An 18,607-nucleotide genomic window follows, 5' to 3' on the forward strand; every position below is an offset into this window, starting at 1 on the left:
GCCGAACCAGTAGTTGGCGATGTCACTTTGTAAAGGAACACTATTCGCCTATAGACTGAACTCAAAATATGCTAATTTGCGTTTATGTTGTTTACACGGAGATTATATACTTTTGAAAACAGGTTTCAAAGTGTAAGTAAAATTAAACCGTTGTGTTTTCAGGCCCCCAAAACGCAGTTGTAGTGTAAATGAACAGGCAAAACGCATTAAAAGTTGTCCATATATAGTTGAAAATGGTGTCGTGTACACGGCCATGAAGGCTGAAATTATCTACAAAAACTTATATATATAGTCTAATTATACATCCATTTATAATAATGGATCCAATTAACATACATTATTCATGTAATGGACAGGTGTTACTCTAGAAAATGCTAATATTAAAACTGGATGTTTTGCTGATAAAGATCAAATTAGGTTGAAGTTGTCATGACATTCAGCACATCACTGATGTTACAGACACTCACCTGGTCGATGGCATCTGGATTTTCAGAGACGTCAAAGATGACAGCTGTGGCCCCTCTCTGAACGGCTCTCTTCGCCTGTGAGGACGGTGACAAACAAACAAAAATTATTCTTCTATACTTGAAGGGCTGAAATCTCATCTAAAACTGACAATGCAGTGCTGAAAGTAAACAGTGGAAAAAGAATAAAGCACTGCAAATTACCAGTGTTATTTTGGTATTATATATATTACACTGGTATTTATTAATATTTGATTTTAGCTTTTATTTGTATATGTTCTGTTTTTGATTTTAGTTTAAGTTTCAATAATTTTATGATGTGCTTTTGTATTTTTTTTTTTTTTTACATTTCTATTCAATTTATTTTTAATTCAAAATTACTAACTAAACTAATATTTAGATTTTATTTAAATTACTGATTACTTTTAATAGTTTTAATTTTCATTTTAGTTAACTATAACACTGGTAATTACTGCATTTTTAGGGAAAGACAACAATTCAAAATACAAGAAACCGAAAGACCGCAAACCCTAAGTGCTTGAATTGGGAGCAACAGTAGGCTCCACATCAAAGTTTTTCTTCATTTAAAAGATTTGGATTCATTTAAAAGCAGCCCATTTTAAAGACACACTACAGTAATGTGACTTTTTTTGAGCCTTAAGTAAATATTTCCACACCACGTTAAACGTTCTACTTGTTTCTCTCCCAGCCAATAGAGGTCGCTCTTACACTTCAGCTAGAGGGCTCACATGACTCAGTGTGCAGAACAAGTACTTTGTGATGGTTACAGTGGCTTTCTGTAGATAACTACAGTCAAAGCTTTGATCAATGAATTTAGTTGTGCTTTCATTGCTTCATTTGTTCACCATTTTATTGCCATCTTGATGTTCATTGTTCTATTATTTTAATAGATGATCAACATCACATAGCCGGAATCGCATTTTGTTTACACACTTACGGCTGGGTATGTTCCAACTCCACATAGCAAAAGAGAAAAGAACAGGCTAAGAAAAAAAAAGGAAAATAAAGAGATCAAAGCGACAATGCGCAGCTCTATAACTCTGTTATCAGAGTAGCAGAGGGATGGCACTTTTCCAAGCCAAAGAAATTCTGGGTTCTATGAGAGAAAGCATGGCCTATCCACACACTGCCTGTCTGCTTATGCATGTCTGTGAGTGTGTGTGTGGTAGAGAAATTGCCAGTGACTGTTCAACAAACAATACATGTCTCCGCAATTCACTGTTCATTTACGTCGAAGTGATTTCGTTGGAAGTCTCACATAAAAGACCCGAATGAGAAGTATTTAGACGGGATTTAGTAGCTAAAGACATCAGTAATTCAAATACATCTTCATTAACATTGGATGGATGGATGGATGGATGTTGACATATTAACCATGTCATTTTGTATTTTGATGTCTACCACACAATGATGGGTCTGGTGATGTGGTAAGCTGATCTTCTTGATAAATAGTAACTTACAAGTCCAAATAGAATAAAACATTGGAAAATTTTTAAAAATGTTGGTGCCAACATTCATTATCAAATACATATTTCAACACGAGACTCACTGAATCCCACAGGAAAATCACAGTGAAACCGAATCCCATCCTGACTTCTGTTAAAGCTTGAGCAAGAACGTGCAAGACGACAAAAACAACCCAGAGTAAACTCATGGGACTGCAGTCGTACAGCACAGAAGGGTTGGGTGAGAGGTTATGCAGCAATATTACCAAACTCAAATTTAAAATGAAAGGAAAAAGCAAACATTGTGCTCATTAACTGATTGAACCCATACTCCCATCTACCCAGAATTTTGGATAAAGTAAGCTATTTCAGGAGAGGTAAAAAAAAATCCTCATTGGCGGAAAAGGCATTTTAAGAGATAAGCCACACAATAGTCTTTATTCAATTTTGCAACATTTTATTATTCCCAGACATAATTTACGGTCTTTGATAAGACCTGTCATTTTCATTTAAAAGTGAATATGCTCAGTAAACATTGTAATGAGAAAGACATGAGAGAATCCAAAGGAATTCATTTGACGCTGGATGAGGGAACACCTCGAGAGATGAAAACGAAGTGGAAGTTAATGACTGTTTATGTCTTGTCAACGTTTAGATTCATACTACCGTTTAGCTGATTGACTGATCCAAAGGAATGCGGAAACAGACTGAACTCTTTCGCTCTACCTTGTTTGCTCCACATCAATGTGCTTCGAACGGTTCAGCTGTGTTTCGGCTCTTTTGAAGATGGCAATTTCAGTTAATTATTAATAGTGCTTGATAAAAGATCTTTAGGAGTAAAAAGAAGGGTTGGAGAGAGGGGTGGTTGACGGAAAGAAGAAGAGGGAGGGAATGACAGAAAGAGAGAGCGATAGAGAGAGAGAGAGAGAGAGAGAGAGAGAGAGAGAGAGAGAGAGAGAGAGAGAGAGAGAGAGAGAGAGAGAGAGAGAGAGAGAGAGAGAGAGAGAGAGTGGTGGAAGCAGGCCAGAGGAAAGGGACATGGAATCTACTTTGAGCAAGCGCTGCGATGTAACAACTTGCCTAACGACAGCAACAAAAAGTTTCTTAAGACAAAGAAAAGACGACCACGCAACCTCCCACACACACCTTGTTCAGGTGTTCTGCAAACAATGGCCACCAGCAGTGTTGAGGAATCTACTTGAAACTGTAGCTACTCTTTTGCATAAGTTAGCTACACAATTATCTACATTAAACCTACTTAAGGGGATAAAAAATCTTTTTAAATATGTGAAATAAGAAATAAGTGAATCCTTTGCATGGAACCATCCAAACAAACAATTCATTCATTAGAATTAATTGACCAGACATTATGACTGGATTCTGCGATTCCGTCCGCATTTCCAGCATTGCAGAAATCTTAGGGCCCTAAGAAGGTACTATAACTGTACCTTTACTGTAGTAAAAAATAAATGTAATATTGGATGCAAAATACGTAGTTTAAATCACAATTAACTTGTGATTGCTAGAAAACACTACATCAACCGGTGCAAAAAGTGACTGTGATATTCAGGTGGGCTACAATCAATTTATAGCCCCTTGAAGCGATCATCTCTCCGATTTTATGCAATTTTTCCTCTCGCTTTCTACTCCTCGCCCCTTTTTATATTTAAGCAATCCTACACACTCACTCACTCTCTGCATTGCTATAATTAAAGTAATTAAGTCCTCAGAAAGCAAAGCTCTGCCATTACACTGTAATTTCAGGTTGCCTTCTGGCCGTTGGGATTCCTCAAAGATAAAGGCATACTTTCCTGTTTTAGAGTTTACTTACATGTGGTAAGACTTTAAAAAAAAAGTTATCACCCTATATTTTCACGCCAACACATTACTTAGGCAAGTCCTAGATTCTTGAAGGGAAAAGGTAAAAGGCAAAAAAAAAAAAACAAGGGAAATTAAAATAAGCAACCAAGTCAGCAAAGTACAAAACTGTGCCTTCTTGGTTTCTCACAGTCTCTTCACTACTTGGGTTTGCCTGGGCTACACTTAACACGAAAATCTAAACAACACACTTAGCTTAAGTTTACACTGAGGTCCTCACTAGAACCACAGCACTTAACACTAAATAGACACAGGCTACAGCTGCTCTAATGCTGTCATTTTTTAGATTACATTTCTGTTGTTGAATTGTGTCAGTGCACAGGTTGAAAAGCAAAGACGAAAAATATGATTTTTTCTTACAATTTACCTAAAAATGTCAGGAAGACTAAATAAAAACACCCACAAAATTCTTTGACTACACAATGTTCCAGTAGTTGGCGCTGAATATAGCAGCCTCTGTAACACCTTATTACCAAAGCAAATTCCTTGTATGTGCACAACACTACTTGGCAATTAAATTGATTCTGATTCTGATGTTCCTTTCTTTACAAACAAAACTACCAAGTTGCATTACACTCTTAAAAATAAAGGTTTCAAAAGGAGGTTTTCACAGTGATACCATAGAAGAACCCTTTTCTTAGTGTGAAAAACATATGAAAAATCTTCTGAAAAATCAGAAAAATCTGTATGGTGGACGGCACTGATCCTCAACAACTCGTCTCAACACCGGAGTGATTACTTGGACTTCTAAAAGATGGAAATGGATAAATATTCTAAATGTTCCGATCCAATCTGCCAATGATAATGCTGCCCGAATCATAAAACATGCACTGTTCCTTCGTTGGCCAGAGGAGAACTGGCCCTCCGACTGAGTCTGGTTTCTCCCAAGGTTTTTTTCTCCATTCTGTCACCTGATGGAGTTTTGGTTCCTTGCCACTGTTGCCTTGGCTTTTGGCTTGCTTAGTTGGGGACATTTAATATTCAATAATATTATTGATCTGCCTTACTTAAGGTGGACGTTGACTCAATTTTCTTTTAGAAATAAACTATGTTATATTATTTTCATGTTATCACTGTGAAGCTGCTTTGATACAATCTGTATTGTAAAAAGCGCTATATAAATAAAGGTGACTTGACTTGACTTAAAAAAGAAACTGGAAGCATATAAGTATTACATTTTAATATCACTGAGATAAAGTACAACTTACTGAAATTATATACAATACATATAGTTAAGGAGTAAAATTACTCTAACACATTATTACTACAGTACTTTTTGCAGTGGTGTAAAATGTTTAAGTAGTTATATCAGGGTATTGCATTCAGATTGATCACTAAATTGTTCTATAATATATTACTCCAAAGTACTGTAGAGAAAACCATGGAATTATCATTACACGTGTGTATATATATATATATATATATATATACAGTATATATATATATATATATATATATATATATTATATATTACTGATGTACCATTTACTTGTATGTTTGTCACCGTGGTAAACAGTAACACATTCTCCATTCTGCACCAAAACGTGTGTCTTAGAAGCTGCATAAATGTGCCACACAAAACTTGCTGCCAACAAGCTGGGAGAACCCTTAACTAGAACACACACTTACGGTTTAATATTTGTCTTATGGACAAAATAGTCCATTAAGCAATAACAGCTACATTTTACAGCAACAATGAGTACAGCGTGTTACCATTTAAAACTATTTTTATTGGTGAAAAATGTTTATGAAGCTTGTAAAAGTCATGTAGCAACACAAATCACAGTAAAACTTCCTCTGTCTCAGCAGCTCTGCCTGGAAGTACATATAAAATTGTTCAAGACAAACAAAAGGCATATGGACAGAAAAATAGTTTTAGATTTAACTTAATTTCAGTTTGCCAATTCACTCATCTAAATTAAAGTTCATTAATTAAAGTTATAAACATGCACTACTATTCAAGTCTTTTATTCTCTCAAGGCTGAATAAAAACAGTAATATTGTGAAATGGTATTACAATTTAAACTATTTTATATTTTTATTTTATTTTCAGCAACATTCAGTCTTCAGTGTCACATGATCCTTCAGAAATTATTCTAATTTGCTGATTTGCTGCTCAAGAAACATTTCTTATTATCAATGTTGAAATTGTACTTAACTTCTAAGTGGAAACTGAACTATTGTGAACTTGAACATATGCAACTGTACTACTGTAAGTGTCAACATGCACATCTTAAAAGGTCAGCAAATAAGAATTTTCTATACGGAATAAAATGTATGCACGCCCTTAAAAACGTTTTATTCACAAGGACCCTTGATTATCACTGAAAAAGTCACTTAACTATTTAAACTGCTCACTAACTAGCTTTGACATGACTGAGACCAGTCACTAAAGTTTGATCTAAAGCTTGCCTTTACTCTAAATTGACATTTAGAGTAGGGCATTCTCTCTAAAGATAAGAGGTAAATGGGTCTTAATAAAATGCCTTCACATAGTCAATGGGTTATTTACTGAAAAACAGGTCTTGATTTTGGCCCGGTCTGTGGACGCAGCGACCTAACTGAGATGCCGGTCTCATTGGAGGCCCCTGCTAAGTAGTGCAGAACTAATATAGGATAATTTGAGGGAAGGCACCAGAAGACCCTGGACTATAGGTCCCCTTCTTGTTCAGACCTGTTCTGAGTTCAGTTTCATGCCGTAAGCAATAACAGTTTGAAGGACTGAAAAGATAAGGCTAGTTTCAGGTAATTGGTATAGATTAGACTAAATAACTAAAAATAACCTTATAATGACATAATGCTTTTTACAGCTAATTAACAATGTTTTATGAAGTTGTTTCACAGAGGGAACATTCACCTGTTAATTAGCCAACTTTAGGGGTGTGCTGCTTATAAAATGCACACGCTAGTTCAGGTGAATAAAGCTGCCATTCATTTAGTTTACGACTAGTTTGACTAATTGGATTACATCAATGTGAAAATAAATCCTAATAAATTTTCTTCCTGCAAAATGCATTGCATTTTTCAAATCACCATACCATCAACCTTTTTTCTTTCCAGTCAGCCTTTCACTCCCCCCATAACAAAATCACTAATCACTTCCAGCTCCTGTTGCATAACCAGAAAATACACTGGGGGGGGGGGGGGGGGGGGGGGGGGGGGGGGGTTGGTGTACCTAGCAGAGGGACTGACTCTGTCACGAGGTAAATATGAGGCCCTGCAACTGTGCAGCCAAAGAATAACTCACAATACAGAAAGACTGGTGTTCCGTGTTTCCTGCAACTCACAAATGGACATAACATTTACAGTATAAATATAGTAAATTTCTAAATATAAACATGGCAATATATTTATAAGGGCCCAAATTTAGACCGAGAGACAGAAAGACAGACAGACACTTCAACCGAGGTCGAAGCATTTTCCCCCCAAAAATGGTAGCTGTATGGTAAAGTGTGCCGAATGCTTTGGGATACTCAGCTAATAGTAATACTTTGCAAACAGACTTAGCATTCTATACTTACAAATCCATTGAATTGGTTTTAAACAATCTTTTCCTGCATTTCCATAGCTCTTGTGGATGTGAATTCTCATTCAACAGCTACATGTGGATGTATTAAATCAAATGGTGTTGATTTGGAAGAACTAAATGTTCCTCTCCAGATGATACCCACCAGATCTATCAGCGGCGCCTCAATGACAAGAAACAATGACGGGGAGGCTGGTGATGTCATCTGACATTCTGTGGGAGAATCTCTGTTCATTATTTCATCATTAATAGAATTAACTCCAGCTTTGGTTCCCAGCTATGCCAGCAACTTCCTGAGGGGTCATAAAATTGCCCTCTTCTCCATTTATCATTCTCAAGCCCCCCCTCCTCTCTCTTTCCTTTCCCTTCCCTGCACTCAACAATCAGTCAAAAAAAACACAGCCACTAATTTAAAGCCCATCGGCTTCCCGCTAACTCTGGTGACTGCTAACCCTGCGCCTCAGGATGGACAACCGCTAATTAAATTTCCCCCTCATTTTTTTTTGCTTTCCTCTCGCTCTCTATTTGGGTGTATGTTTTGTTTTTATAGCGGTTTTCCAGTCTTAACCATGCACAGGTAAAGTAAACAATCCTGTCTTTTCGATCTCCTCTCAATACCAAATTGGTAATTTGTTATATTATTATTGTATTATTTATTATAAATAATTGTATTTATTACTGCACATTATTGTGAGAGATGTTGCAAGAGTTTTGAAATATATTTTTTAAGTTAAGTTTAAATTCAATGTGAATTACTGTTTCTAACCAACATAATCTTGTACTTGCATAATCTGATCAATTTCTAAGTAAAAAAGAGAGTCAATCTAGAAGCATTGTACAATGTTTTTTTTTTCTATCCATTGATTGAACTGATTGAATTATAAAAATTTGGAAAAAATACAAATTCGGCCAGACTGAATGATAGTTTACTAAAACAATGCCTAAGTAACTATTTGGCTATTGGTTAACCATCCAACCAATGTTGATTGTATGAAAAATAAATATTGTGCCGATACATTTAATTATTATTATTTGTAATAATATCTGAGATTATGAATCATTCACAATAAGAAGACAAAATTGTTATCAAAAAGGTCCGTTTTGATTTCACGTTGACTTTAAAGAGCCTGTAAAGAGGAGCTAACATCTCTTTCAAACTCAGTCACACAAACACATAAAACAATAAAGAGTAGCGTTTGAAAATCGGTCATCGCGGTTTTGCCAGCATAGCCTATCTTTGTTGCTGTACAGGGGAAAAGTGAAGCTAACTGCATTTCTGAGAGGCTCAACAATGTCACGTACACCATTCAGAAACTTTCTTTTAAATGGATGTGAAACACTCTTGCTCAGTACAGTGGAGCATTCAGAGCTTTCATCAAAGAAGTCATTATTAAGTAAGTGTGCTGTGGATTCCCTGTCAATGATAACTCAATCCAAGCGAGTTGAGATTTAATAAGGGCACCACAGCACGAGGCAAACAAACACACGCATAAGTTATCTTTAATAAAGTTAACACTGCGGGGAGACGTTCTGCTGACACGGTCTTAAGACAATCAGACACAAAGGGCTGCACAGGGTCACAGAGAGTTTAAAAATGTGGCATCCCACAGATTTCAGCATCTACACGATCTTTACAACCAGTGGAACTATGCTAAAAACCTGCCTTCATACTTGGACTGATGCATTGTACAGTCATTCCAATTAAATAAAATTACACACAAATGAATTACCACAGAACCCAAACAAAAGTCATGACTAAGATGTCTGACAATATTAAAATGAAATGAACCAAATGCATTCACACATAACCTTCTAAATAAGTTAGCATGGTAACTCTAGATTGTGCTAAAATACTTTTTTTTACTATTTTGCTTATGGCTTATTATTATTTGATTCATTATCTGCTAAACCAACAATGTCATCATTGAGACCCTCTGAATATTTTTACTATTATTATAATGTATACAATAATATACAAGGATAAGTATTTATATATAAGTATAATAATAATAAACAATACTAATAATAAATAGACCACAAAGCGATTTAAAAAATATAGGGTAAGGAATGAGTAATCTAAATAAATGAAAAAAATATATATGAATGACTGAGAAGCATTATGAATGAGATGTATAGGTACATATTAATAATAATCAGCCTATGTAATAAAAACAATAGGCCACAAAGTGATATAAAATATGGAATGATTAATCTAAAAAACTAATAAATCATTATGAATTACTGAGAAGCATAATCAATAAGTTGCATATGTACATTTACATATATACACATACATACATGCATACAGTGTATATATATATATAAAGAACTGCAAGTAGGCAATACGTGTTAAACTATTTAATAAACGAAATGCAACTGATTTGGGTCTCTTTGGGATTGAAGAGTGTGAGCCAGCGTGGAGTAGTCAGATCAGAGCTGCTCGTGCACTGCGGTGAATGAGGACAGCTGAATGTGAATGACTTTAATTAAAGGAGCATGAGTTCTCTGCCTTCATACCTCTCTAATCTAACCTTCCCTTGAAGTGGCTCTCTGTGTGTGGGGTATATTTGAGCTAAGCCTTGTGTGTGTGTGTGTGTGTGTGTGTGTGTGTGTGTGTGTGTGTGTGTGTGTGTGTGTGTGTGTGTGTGTGTGTGTGTGTGTGTGTGTGTGTGTGTGTGTGTGTGTGTGTGTGTGTGTGTGTGTGTCTGCGTCTTTGTAATGGGATCTGCATTTGGCGAGCTGTGTTTCTCCTCGGGCAAACAGAACAGCAGGTTTAGACTCGGCCTGTACACGACCACACCGGCTTTCCAGCACTTGGATTAACCCTTGCAGCGGGGGGGGTTTACCAGAAGACTTCAAGGATTTCAAGCAGAGGGGCAGCACTTTGATACAAGTACAAAAAACGAGGTGTCTCTCTTTCAATGAACGAAGAAATCTGATGGAAACTCCTCGCTTCCTCTCACACGTTCATTCCGTTTTTTCCACCTCGGCCTCTCATTCATTCATCTTTCTCAAGGCTGTTCTGAGAGTAGGAAACAGGAGAAGAACTCTCCCTCTTGCTCTATTGTCTCTTCTACTCCAGAGAGCTGTAATTCAACCACCCACAATCCCTCCCTGCGCTCACACGTCTCACACTTTAACAAGCGTATCTTTACCTGACACACAAGCTGGTGGCTTCGTGCACCTGAGGCTACCAGGTGTGTTAGCCAGTCCCGTTCTCAGTTTCCTACCTCCAGTTTCCCCCTGCCACAGGAAAGACAAATCGCACATGAGATCTGTTTAACATCTCAATTGTTTCTCCTAGATGGCAATGAGATTAAATGGAGTGCAAATGGAGACTTAAGGCTAGTGCAGAGATTCCCAGGGGCCCTAGTAATCTCACACGTCTCGTCTAGAGTTTCAGAAGAGATAGGTCGCACAAACCACCACTCTCAAATTTGCAAAGCTACAAAAGTCTGCGAGGTTCTGCAAACCCATTTCTCATCAAATTCTTCCAAGACCAAATTGTCCCGTGTAAAGCTGTCCACGTTCATTTTTTTTAAGACAGCAATTAGCTTCTGTTTTATTTTTCCTCAGGAATTTTTGGAGAAACATCTGAGACAAAGTTACAAGGATAGTTCACCCATCATTTACTTTCTCATATTTTTTTCTGTGAAATGCAAAAGATTATATTTTAAAAAAGAGTGTGTTTTTTTTTCTCTATGTAATGAAATGAGATCCAATGTTGTTTTGGACACCACTGACTTTTGTTGTAGGAAACATGCTTCAAAATAACTTGCTCCACTGAAGAAAGTCAGTCATACATGTTAGGAACAACATGAAAGAAAGTATTTTTTGTTTTTGGTTTAACTATGTCTTTAAAGAAGTTAATTCACACATCAAGCAAAGTTAGGGTTCATCAAATATCGTCAACAGAAACTCTGTGTAGCTGTGTTGATCAATGTTTATGTGAATAAAAGCCTAAAACAAATCTGGTTATATGTAAAATGATCATGTCTCTTCATAAGACTTAAGAGTCTGTTGGATGTTTGGTTCGATTAAAACGAAGCCTGGTGCAATTGCTCTGTTAGTGCGGTTCATTTGAATAAATGTAATGCCATCCGAACCCTGGTGCGCACCAAAGAGTTCGCTGAAAAGATGGGTAAACGAGCCAAAAACAGGACATGATGTCACAAGATGCGACCCTAAAAAGGGCAGAATGCTCCTGCATACCTGTTTTTTCTCATCATAGTCACGAATCGATGTTGCCCATCACAGTTCAGTACAGGCATCAGAACCGCGTCTCCTCGCTGCAGATATTCGTTTGTGACGTAGGGATTCCTGCCACTGTTTTGACTCCTTTATAAATTTAGGCTCTTTAGCGCATTTAGCCCAGCACACAGCAAAATCTGCCCATATAAAGTGACCATGTGTCTTCAGAAGACTTGTGTTCAGACCAAACAAAAAATTTTTAAATTTAATCCTGATCTGCTTGGCGTTCACATTGACATTTTGACACTGAAACTAAATATACCAAACCTTTAGGCATAGAGATACGGTCACAACCTGATTATTTGCTTTTACCGAACATTCAAAACAATAATAATAAACATATTTTGACCAGCTGAGAACTCGTGAAGAGCTTATAAAATGTGTAAAGGAGTCAAAACGGGGGCAGGAATCCCTCCATCACACACACAAACAAAGATCTTCTGATGTCTTTATCGAACTGAGATTGGGAAAACTGTGACTGAAGAGAGAGAAAAAACAGGTATGCTTGAGAATTCTGCCCTTTTTACAGTCGCATCTTGAGACATCATGTCCAGTTTTTGGATCGTTTACATGTCTTTTGTCTGTGTTGTGTTCATATTTAATTTAAACCACACCAGAGTTCGTTTGGAAGCGGACAGAGAGACATCTTTTCAGCGGTCTTGGTACACTTGTTCGGTGCGCACCAGGGTTTGGATGGCAGCGTTCCAGGGCACCAGGGTTCGTTTTAATCAAACCAAACATGCCAAGTGTGAACAGACCCTTAAATTAAATAGTTTTGGTGGAATGGACTTTCAATGGAGAAACAGAAATATCTCATATTTACTTAAAAATATCTCTATTTGTGTTTCAAGTTTGAACAAGTCTTATGGGTTTGGAACAACATGAGGATGAGTAACTGATGACAGAATTTTCTTTCCTTTATTTTTAATTGGACAGTATCCCTTTAGTTCTTAATCAAGTAAATGTCTTTATAACCCATTTTACTCCTGTAATGAGAAGTATTTCTGAGTGAAACAGAATATTGAACAAGAAAGAAAATGGACAGGGGTGAGCTCAACTTTTAGAACAAGGGTCTAGCATGGAGTTAATCATGAAAATGTATTGAAAGTAAATGAGATCAATTTTGATTTCAAGCTACTCACAAAAAAATTATTTACGCTGTTTTTCTGCATCTTTTTCTATCCTCTCCCTCACTCCTATTCCTCACCCCCCTCCGTCAAGTCCTCAACTTCCTCTCAATTAGCAGGTGTGCTAAAGCTTTCTTCTCCCTTCTCTCTTTCTGTAGCCCTCCAAGTCACTCACAGCTGACCCCCTTACACAAGCCCTCCGCGCGCGCGCGCGCGCACGCACGCACACACACACACACACACACACACACACACACACACACACACACACACACACACACACACACACACACACACACACACACACACACACACACACACATACACACAACCCCCCTCCGGAGTATAAAAGAGTATTAAAACTTGGGATGGAACTTAATCCATGAAAGCAAAAGCGGAAAAAAAAGCCCGCCAAGTGCCCCGGCCCATCCCAGCATGGCACAGTGTTCAAAGAGACACACACACATACTATTACCGCATCTGGCAGACACAACATTACGCGCTCTGTTCGCCGCAACAACCTAAAGTGACGCGTCTCGCATATTCTGCGCCATTGTTTTTGGAAGGGCAGCCTGGAAAAATCCACAGGTGATTTGCGAAGTCTTTGATTTTCATTCTCTTGTAAACACTAAAACTAAATACTTCCTGGGGGAGCTCTTTGAACTGAGATACCACCATGACATTTTCTCTGGCGGCTTATCCGTCTCCCTCTCTTGCGCACTCTCATTCCCCTCCTTTCGCTTTTCCTCGAGCTCTTGTCTTAAGCTCCCCGGGTTTCTTTTCTTCTCTCTTTAAATAGAGGGCCAGGACTGTGAAGTCTAATAATGGTCATTTTGCCTCCCATTGAAGGCTGGGTTATTCTGCCAGGCATCGGTTCACTTTGAAACACATGACACAGGGAGCTTCCCAGTGGCCATGGCAACTCACTCAGTAGGTTCCAAAGCCATGATTTCATACTTGTGGAGGGACAGAAACCTGCCGGCCAATCGGAAGAGGCTCCGCCCACTGGGAGAGAACCTTTGACACCAAGCAAAGGAAAACCCAGTGAGATAATATCAGCAAGTTGAGGCATACACAAACATAAAAGAGAAACCCCAGAGCTAGGGCCCCATCAGCACACTGCGCTTCAAAAACGCCAACCGTCCTCCCTTGCCCCACCCGTTCCTGCTACTTCTGGATGGTCTGTGTGTGAGTGTGCATGTTAATAATGAAAACTAATTGTGGAGTTTACATTAAAATCCAATACGTCACAACCAAAAGATGTACATTAAAGGGAAAGTTAAATCGAAAATGTAAATTCTTTCATCATTTACTCACCCTCAATTTGTTCCAAACCTGTATGAATTTCTTTCTTCTGCTGAACACAAAAGAATATATTTTGAAGAATGTCGTAACCAAACAGTTGATGACCAAAACCAAACAGTTTTTTACTTTCAAACTTTGGAGGTCAATGGAGTCGAAACTGTTTGGTTATCAATATTCTTAGAAATATCTTATTTTGTGTTCAGCAGAAAAAAAAGTACAACTTGAGGAAGAGTAAATGATAAGAGAATTTTCATTTTTGGGTGAACTATTCCATTAACATTTCTTTATACCTGTGTTTTTTCATTTAACTAAAACTAAAACTATAAAAGATAATTTGTGATAAGTGAAAAACTGAAATAAGATAAAATACAAATATTACATGAAAATTAATTCTAAAATAACATACTAAATTAACTAAATTAAATTATACTAAAATAACACCGATTCCAAAATCCTAAGAAAAAAGACCAAATCAATACATTTCTGCATCCAAATCTTTGCTCTAGTGCTGCAGCTTCATCTCCCTCTGGTTTTTAATCGAAGTGACTCGAGCACCGAGCAGTCAAGCAGCAGGTGGGTGGAGGTGCTTCAAGCCGCCTCCGGCCTGCATACGGATTTAGCTTCCTTTCTAGAGCAATTATGCCACATAAAAGCAATGTTCCAGCTCATCAAAGAGGAGTTCATCAAATGGTGATGTATGAGGAAAATGCACATATTTGTGGACACATGGAAGCTGATTCAATCACTTTCCCTTAGACACTTTCACAAATGAAAGGCAAATGTGCGACAAAAACAAGTAGCACAACTGTTTTCAATACCGATAATAATAATAATAATAATAATAATGAATTATAATGATAATACAATGTTTTTTGAGCATTGAGTTTTTTGTTCTCAAAGAGCACTAAATTAGAATATTGGAGTGATTTGTAAAAGATCAATAAGACGTCACAGGAATAAATTCTATTTCACAATATTACTGTTTTTACTGTTGTTTTTACTGCAGCCTTGCTGAGCAGAAGATGTTAGTCATATTATATGTTCATGCACTTCAAAGTACAAAGAATACCGTGGTTTTACCATCCCATGATACATGTCCACTTCCACCAAGTTAAAGAGCTTAAATCAGAGAAAAACAGATACTATTTGGACTTGTTTCTCACCCCCCCACACACAGCCATGTGGACTGATGCAATGGGAACGGGAAGACTCAGTATGCAGTGGGGAGATGAAAGGACAGAACCCCTAGGCCGATTTTGCATGTGTCAGAGCAGAGCACTGTTTGGGAAATAAGGATATCATGCTGGCAAGGAGACAAAAAAGAGAGAGAGAAAAAAGAGAGAGACCAACAAACAGATCAAGACTGCCTTCGAAAGAGAAGGAACCTGCTGGGAATGTATGAAGTATATTCACCACAGGAGAAACAACAAGATCTGTGTAAGATACACAAATAGGAGACAAGTTTCACTGCACTTGAAGATTAAAAGTTCTGAGGAGTAAAAGCTATGCCACAGATGGAGAACTATGGATTTAAAATGGTACATAATTATACATTTTTAAGAACATTTGTCATTCATTTCTTTCTAAAACTTGAGGGGGAAAAGTAATTGATGCATCTGTAATGTCATCAAAAATAAGTAGGGGTGTGCACTAATAGTTGAATATTCGATTTGTAATTATTATTCAAAAAATAAAAATACTATTAAAATGTTGATTTGCTGGCTGTAAATGCAGTAAAATCTTAAGCAAACAAACTAAAATACATTGGGTGGCGATGTGGAGCGTGTAAACAAGTTGATTGTATTTGATCACAGTATGTCGTCTGCCTCTAGGCGCGATTTTACTAAATAACCTTACAAAATGGAATTACTTTTGATCAAATGGATGAATATGTTATATTTGAATATTTGTTTTTTTATAGAAACTAATTACAAACAAAATGGACGAATATAACAAAAATACAAATGAAATAAAAAGTGCTTTAAGTTTTTCATGAAGATGTACTAATAGTAGTATTCAGATAATAGCCTACAACAGAAACTGAACAAAGTAATCAAATGTAAAATAACACAGCATAGTCTTTACTGTATACAATAAATATAAATTAATCCTTATTAAAGTTACAATTTATTCATTCAAAAGCAGCGAGTGCTTTTGACTTTTGTTGTTTGATTAATAATAATAACACAGACTAATGCATTAATACTGGGCTACTGTCACTTTAAGAATGAATGAACGGATCCAATATACTGGTTGTTACACATGCGTTTTCTTTCTCAACTAATTACATACACTTCAGACATAACCGACTGCATTTGCAAGGATACTTACCAAAACAGCATATTGACATTTTTTTGTGTAGGCCATTTGACTGTTTAGGCGCGAATCTGAGGCCCACAGTATACTTGGCTTACGTGCGTTCCTCTCCATTTTAGAGCATGCACACAGAAAAAAAAAAAGTGTTCTTGCAGATCTGCTACTTTTCTTCTTTCCTTCCGAGCAAATGTCGTGTAAATGACAGGACTCCATGCTGTCCTCTGACGTCTGGTAGAGTATAAAAAGCAAGTGTACTACACGTGTCGAATGTGTCCATCCGCAATGAAGTATACTTTGAAAGCTGTGCACTCTGAATGTGCGCGAAACGGAGCGGAACGGGGAAAATTAAGTACCTGGGCCTTTGAGTTATCATGTATTCTCTCAAGACATCACATCCTTGCAGTTCAAAACAGGCTTCTTATAGGCTACTGAGAGAATCAGTGCAAGGAATTAGACTCCAGGTCAGACATGTACACTGTACATGAATAATCCATAAACACTTCAAACTAGTTTCCTGAGGATTCCCGATGAGAAGATCCACAATTCGATGAGACTAGTATAGGTCAGAAAGAATGGTGCAACAGAACAAAAGAATGAGCAGGAACAAGAAAGGAAGCTGGAGAGGTGGGAGGTGAGCAGAGCGATGGCTCTCTGCGGACAGAGGCAGGAAATGAAGGAAGAAACTGTGTACATATACATGTCAGTGGGGTAGCTCTGTCGAGACCTTACACAAATTGGAGAAGCCTACATGACCTTTTCTCAAATATACACAGAGGGCAGGGTGTGACAAACCTGAGCCACTCACATCTTTAAAGCAAAGACAAACCATTCACGCAACCCACTGCATGATACATTGTGTTGGTGATCAGAACAGATTTTTGTTGCTCTAAGTAAAAAAAATGTAATGCTATCATTCAGGGTTTCAAACCGGCATACACTTTTATTTATTTACTCATGTTGTTCCAAACTTGCATTAATTTATTTCTTTGAAAAACAAAAAATACATTGGAGAACGTTAACAACCAAACTGTATTTTTTGTTCATACAATGTAAGTCAGTGGGAACTGAAACTGGTTGGTCTTCCACAGTAGAAAGTTATTCATACAGGTTTGGAACAAGATTAATAGGTTGAGTAAATGATGACAGAATTTTCATTATTTTGGTGAACTAACCCTTTAACATTACACACACACCAGAGTGACAGACTCTCAAAACTACATGGCTCAATGTCCATGAAAAATTGCATTTGCACAGACTGGGAAACAAGCAAAGATGCTTCAGTCATTAAAAACAACAAAAATAAAACTAAAATTAAAGCATTTCTAAATAATGAAATGAAATGTTAAATGCATCCTTGCTGAATTAATGAAATTCTTTCAAAAAATCATCACTGACCCAAAACTTATAAAGGGGAGTAGGAGTACACATTTCAGACAACAACGGAAAGATAAAAGAGACGGTGAAAGGAAAAGAAAAACAAAAATAAGGGCAGAGGTGGCACAGCAGGGACAGACTGGCACAAACGGGTCAAGAGGACACTGGTGAGACTGGACAGACACTGATGCTGGGACTAGAATGAGAACCCCAGCTGAGCGCGGGCCTGTATCAGAGGCCCGATTTCGACAGCAGACTCTCTAATTATAGCACTGGCACAAAAGAAGGGGAGGGTGTTTTTCTATCCCATTATTATGAAAGAAAATGAGATGGAATGTGTTTACCCCCGTTCACCAAACATGAACTTTCCGGAAATTATATCTGTTGATATTCAGAATTTATTATTTAAGTGCTATTTGAGTTGGTTTTATGATAAGCTAAAATCTTAACTGATGCAGGTGTGTATTAAAGAAAACAGAGAATTGTATGCGCACTTTATTTATGTTCCTTGGCAAATGTTGTCTTATTAAAGCAACAAGAAAAATGTGTCTTAAACAAAATCTTAAACACAATGTAAGATACAGCTGAAACCAGATATGTACATACACTTCAGAAAAAAACAAAACTTTTATTTCTTTACTGTCATACATTAAATCAGAGTAAACTTTTTCTGGTTTAGATCAATAAATATTAACATATTTTTAGCATTTGTTAAATGTCAGAATCGAGCAAGGGAAAATTTTTATGTATTTTTTTTATCACTTTCATCAAAGTCAGAAGTATACATACACTTCCTTAGTATTTGGTAGAACTGCCCCGAAACGGTTTCACTTGGGCCAAACGTTTTGGGTATCCTTCCACAAGCTTTCTACAATAGTTTGCTGGAATTTTGGCCCACTC

General features: G+C 37.1%; 1 protein-coding gene across 1 annotated transcript in view; it reads right to left on the minus strand.

The window, feature by feature from the left end:
- The window catches only part of znrf3 (zinc and ring finger 3), a 71,731-nt gene that overhangs the window by 8,129 nt on the left and 44,995 nt on the right, over positions 1 to 18,607 (minus strand). Inside the window, exon 3 of the mRNA XM_077241535.1 lies at positions 468 to 542. Coding sequence (XP_077097650.1) covers positions 468 to 542 — 75 coding nt within the window. The remainder of the gene's footprint in view (positions 1 to 467; positions 543 to 18,607) is intronic.

The sequence above is a fragment of the Siphateles boraxobius genome, unplaced genomic scaffold (assembly GCF_051911475.1).
Source record: "Siphateles boraxobius isolate OS27281-9 unplaced genomic scaffold, OSU_SipBor_1 24, whole genome shotgun sequence".
Taxonomy (NCBI): domain Eukaryota; kingdom Metazoa; phylum Chordata; class Actinopteri; order Cypriniformes; family Leuciscidae; genus Siphateles; species Siphateles boraxobius.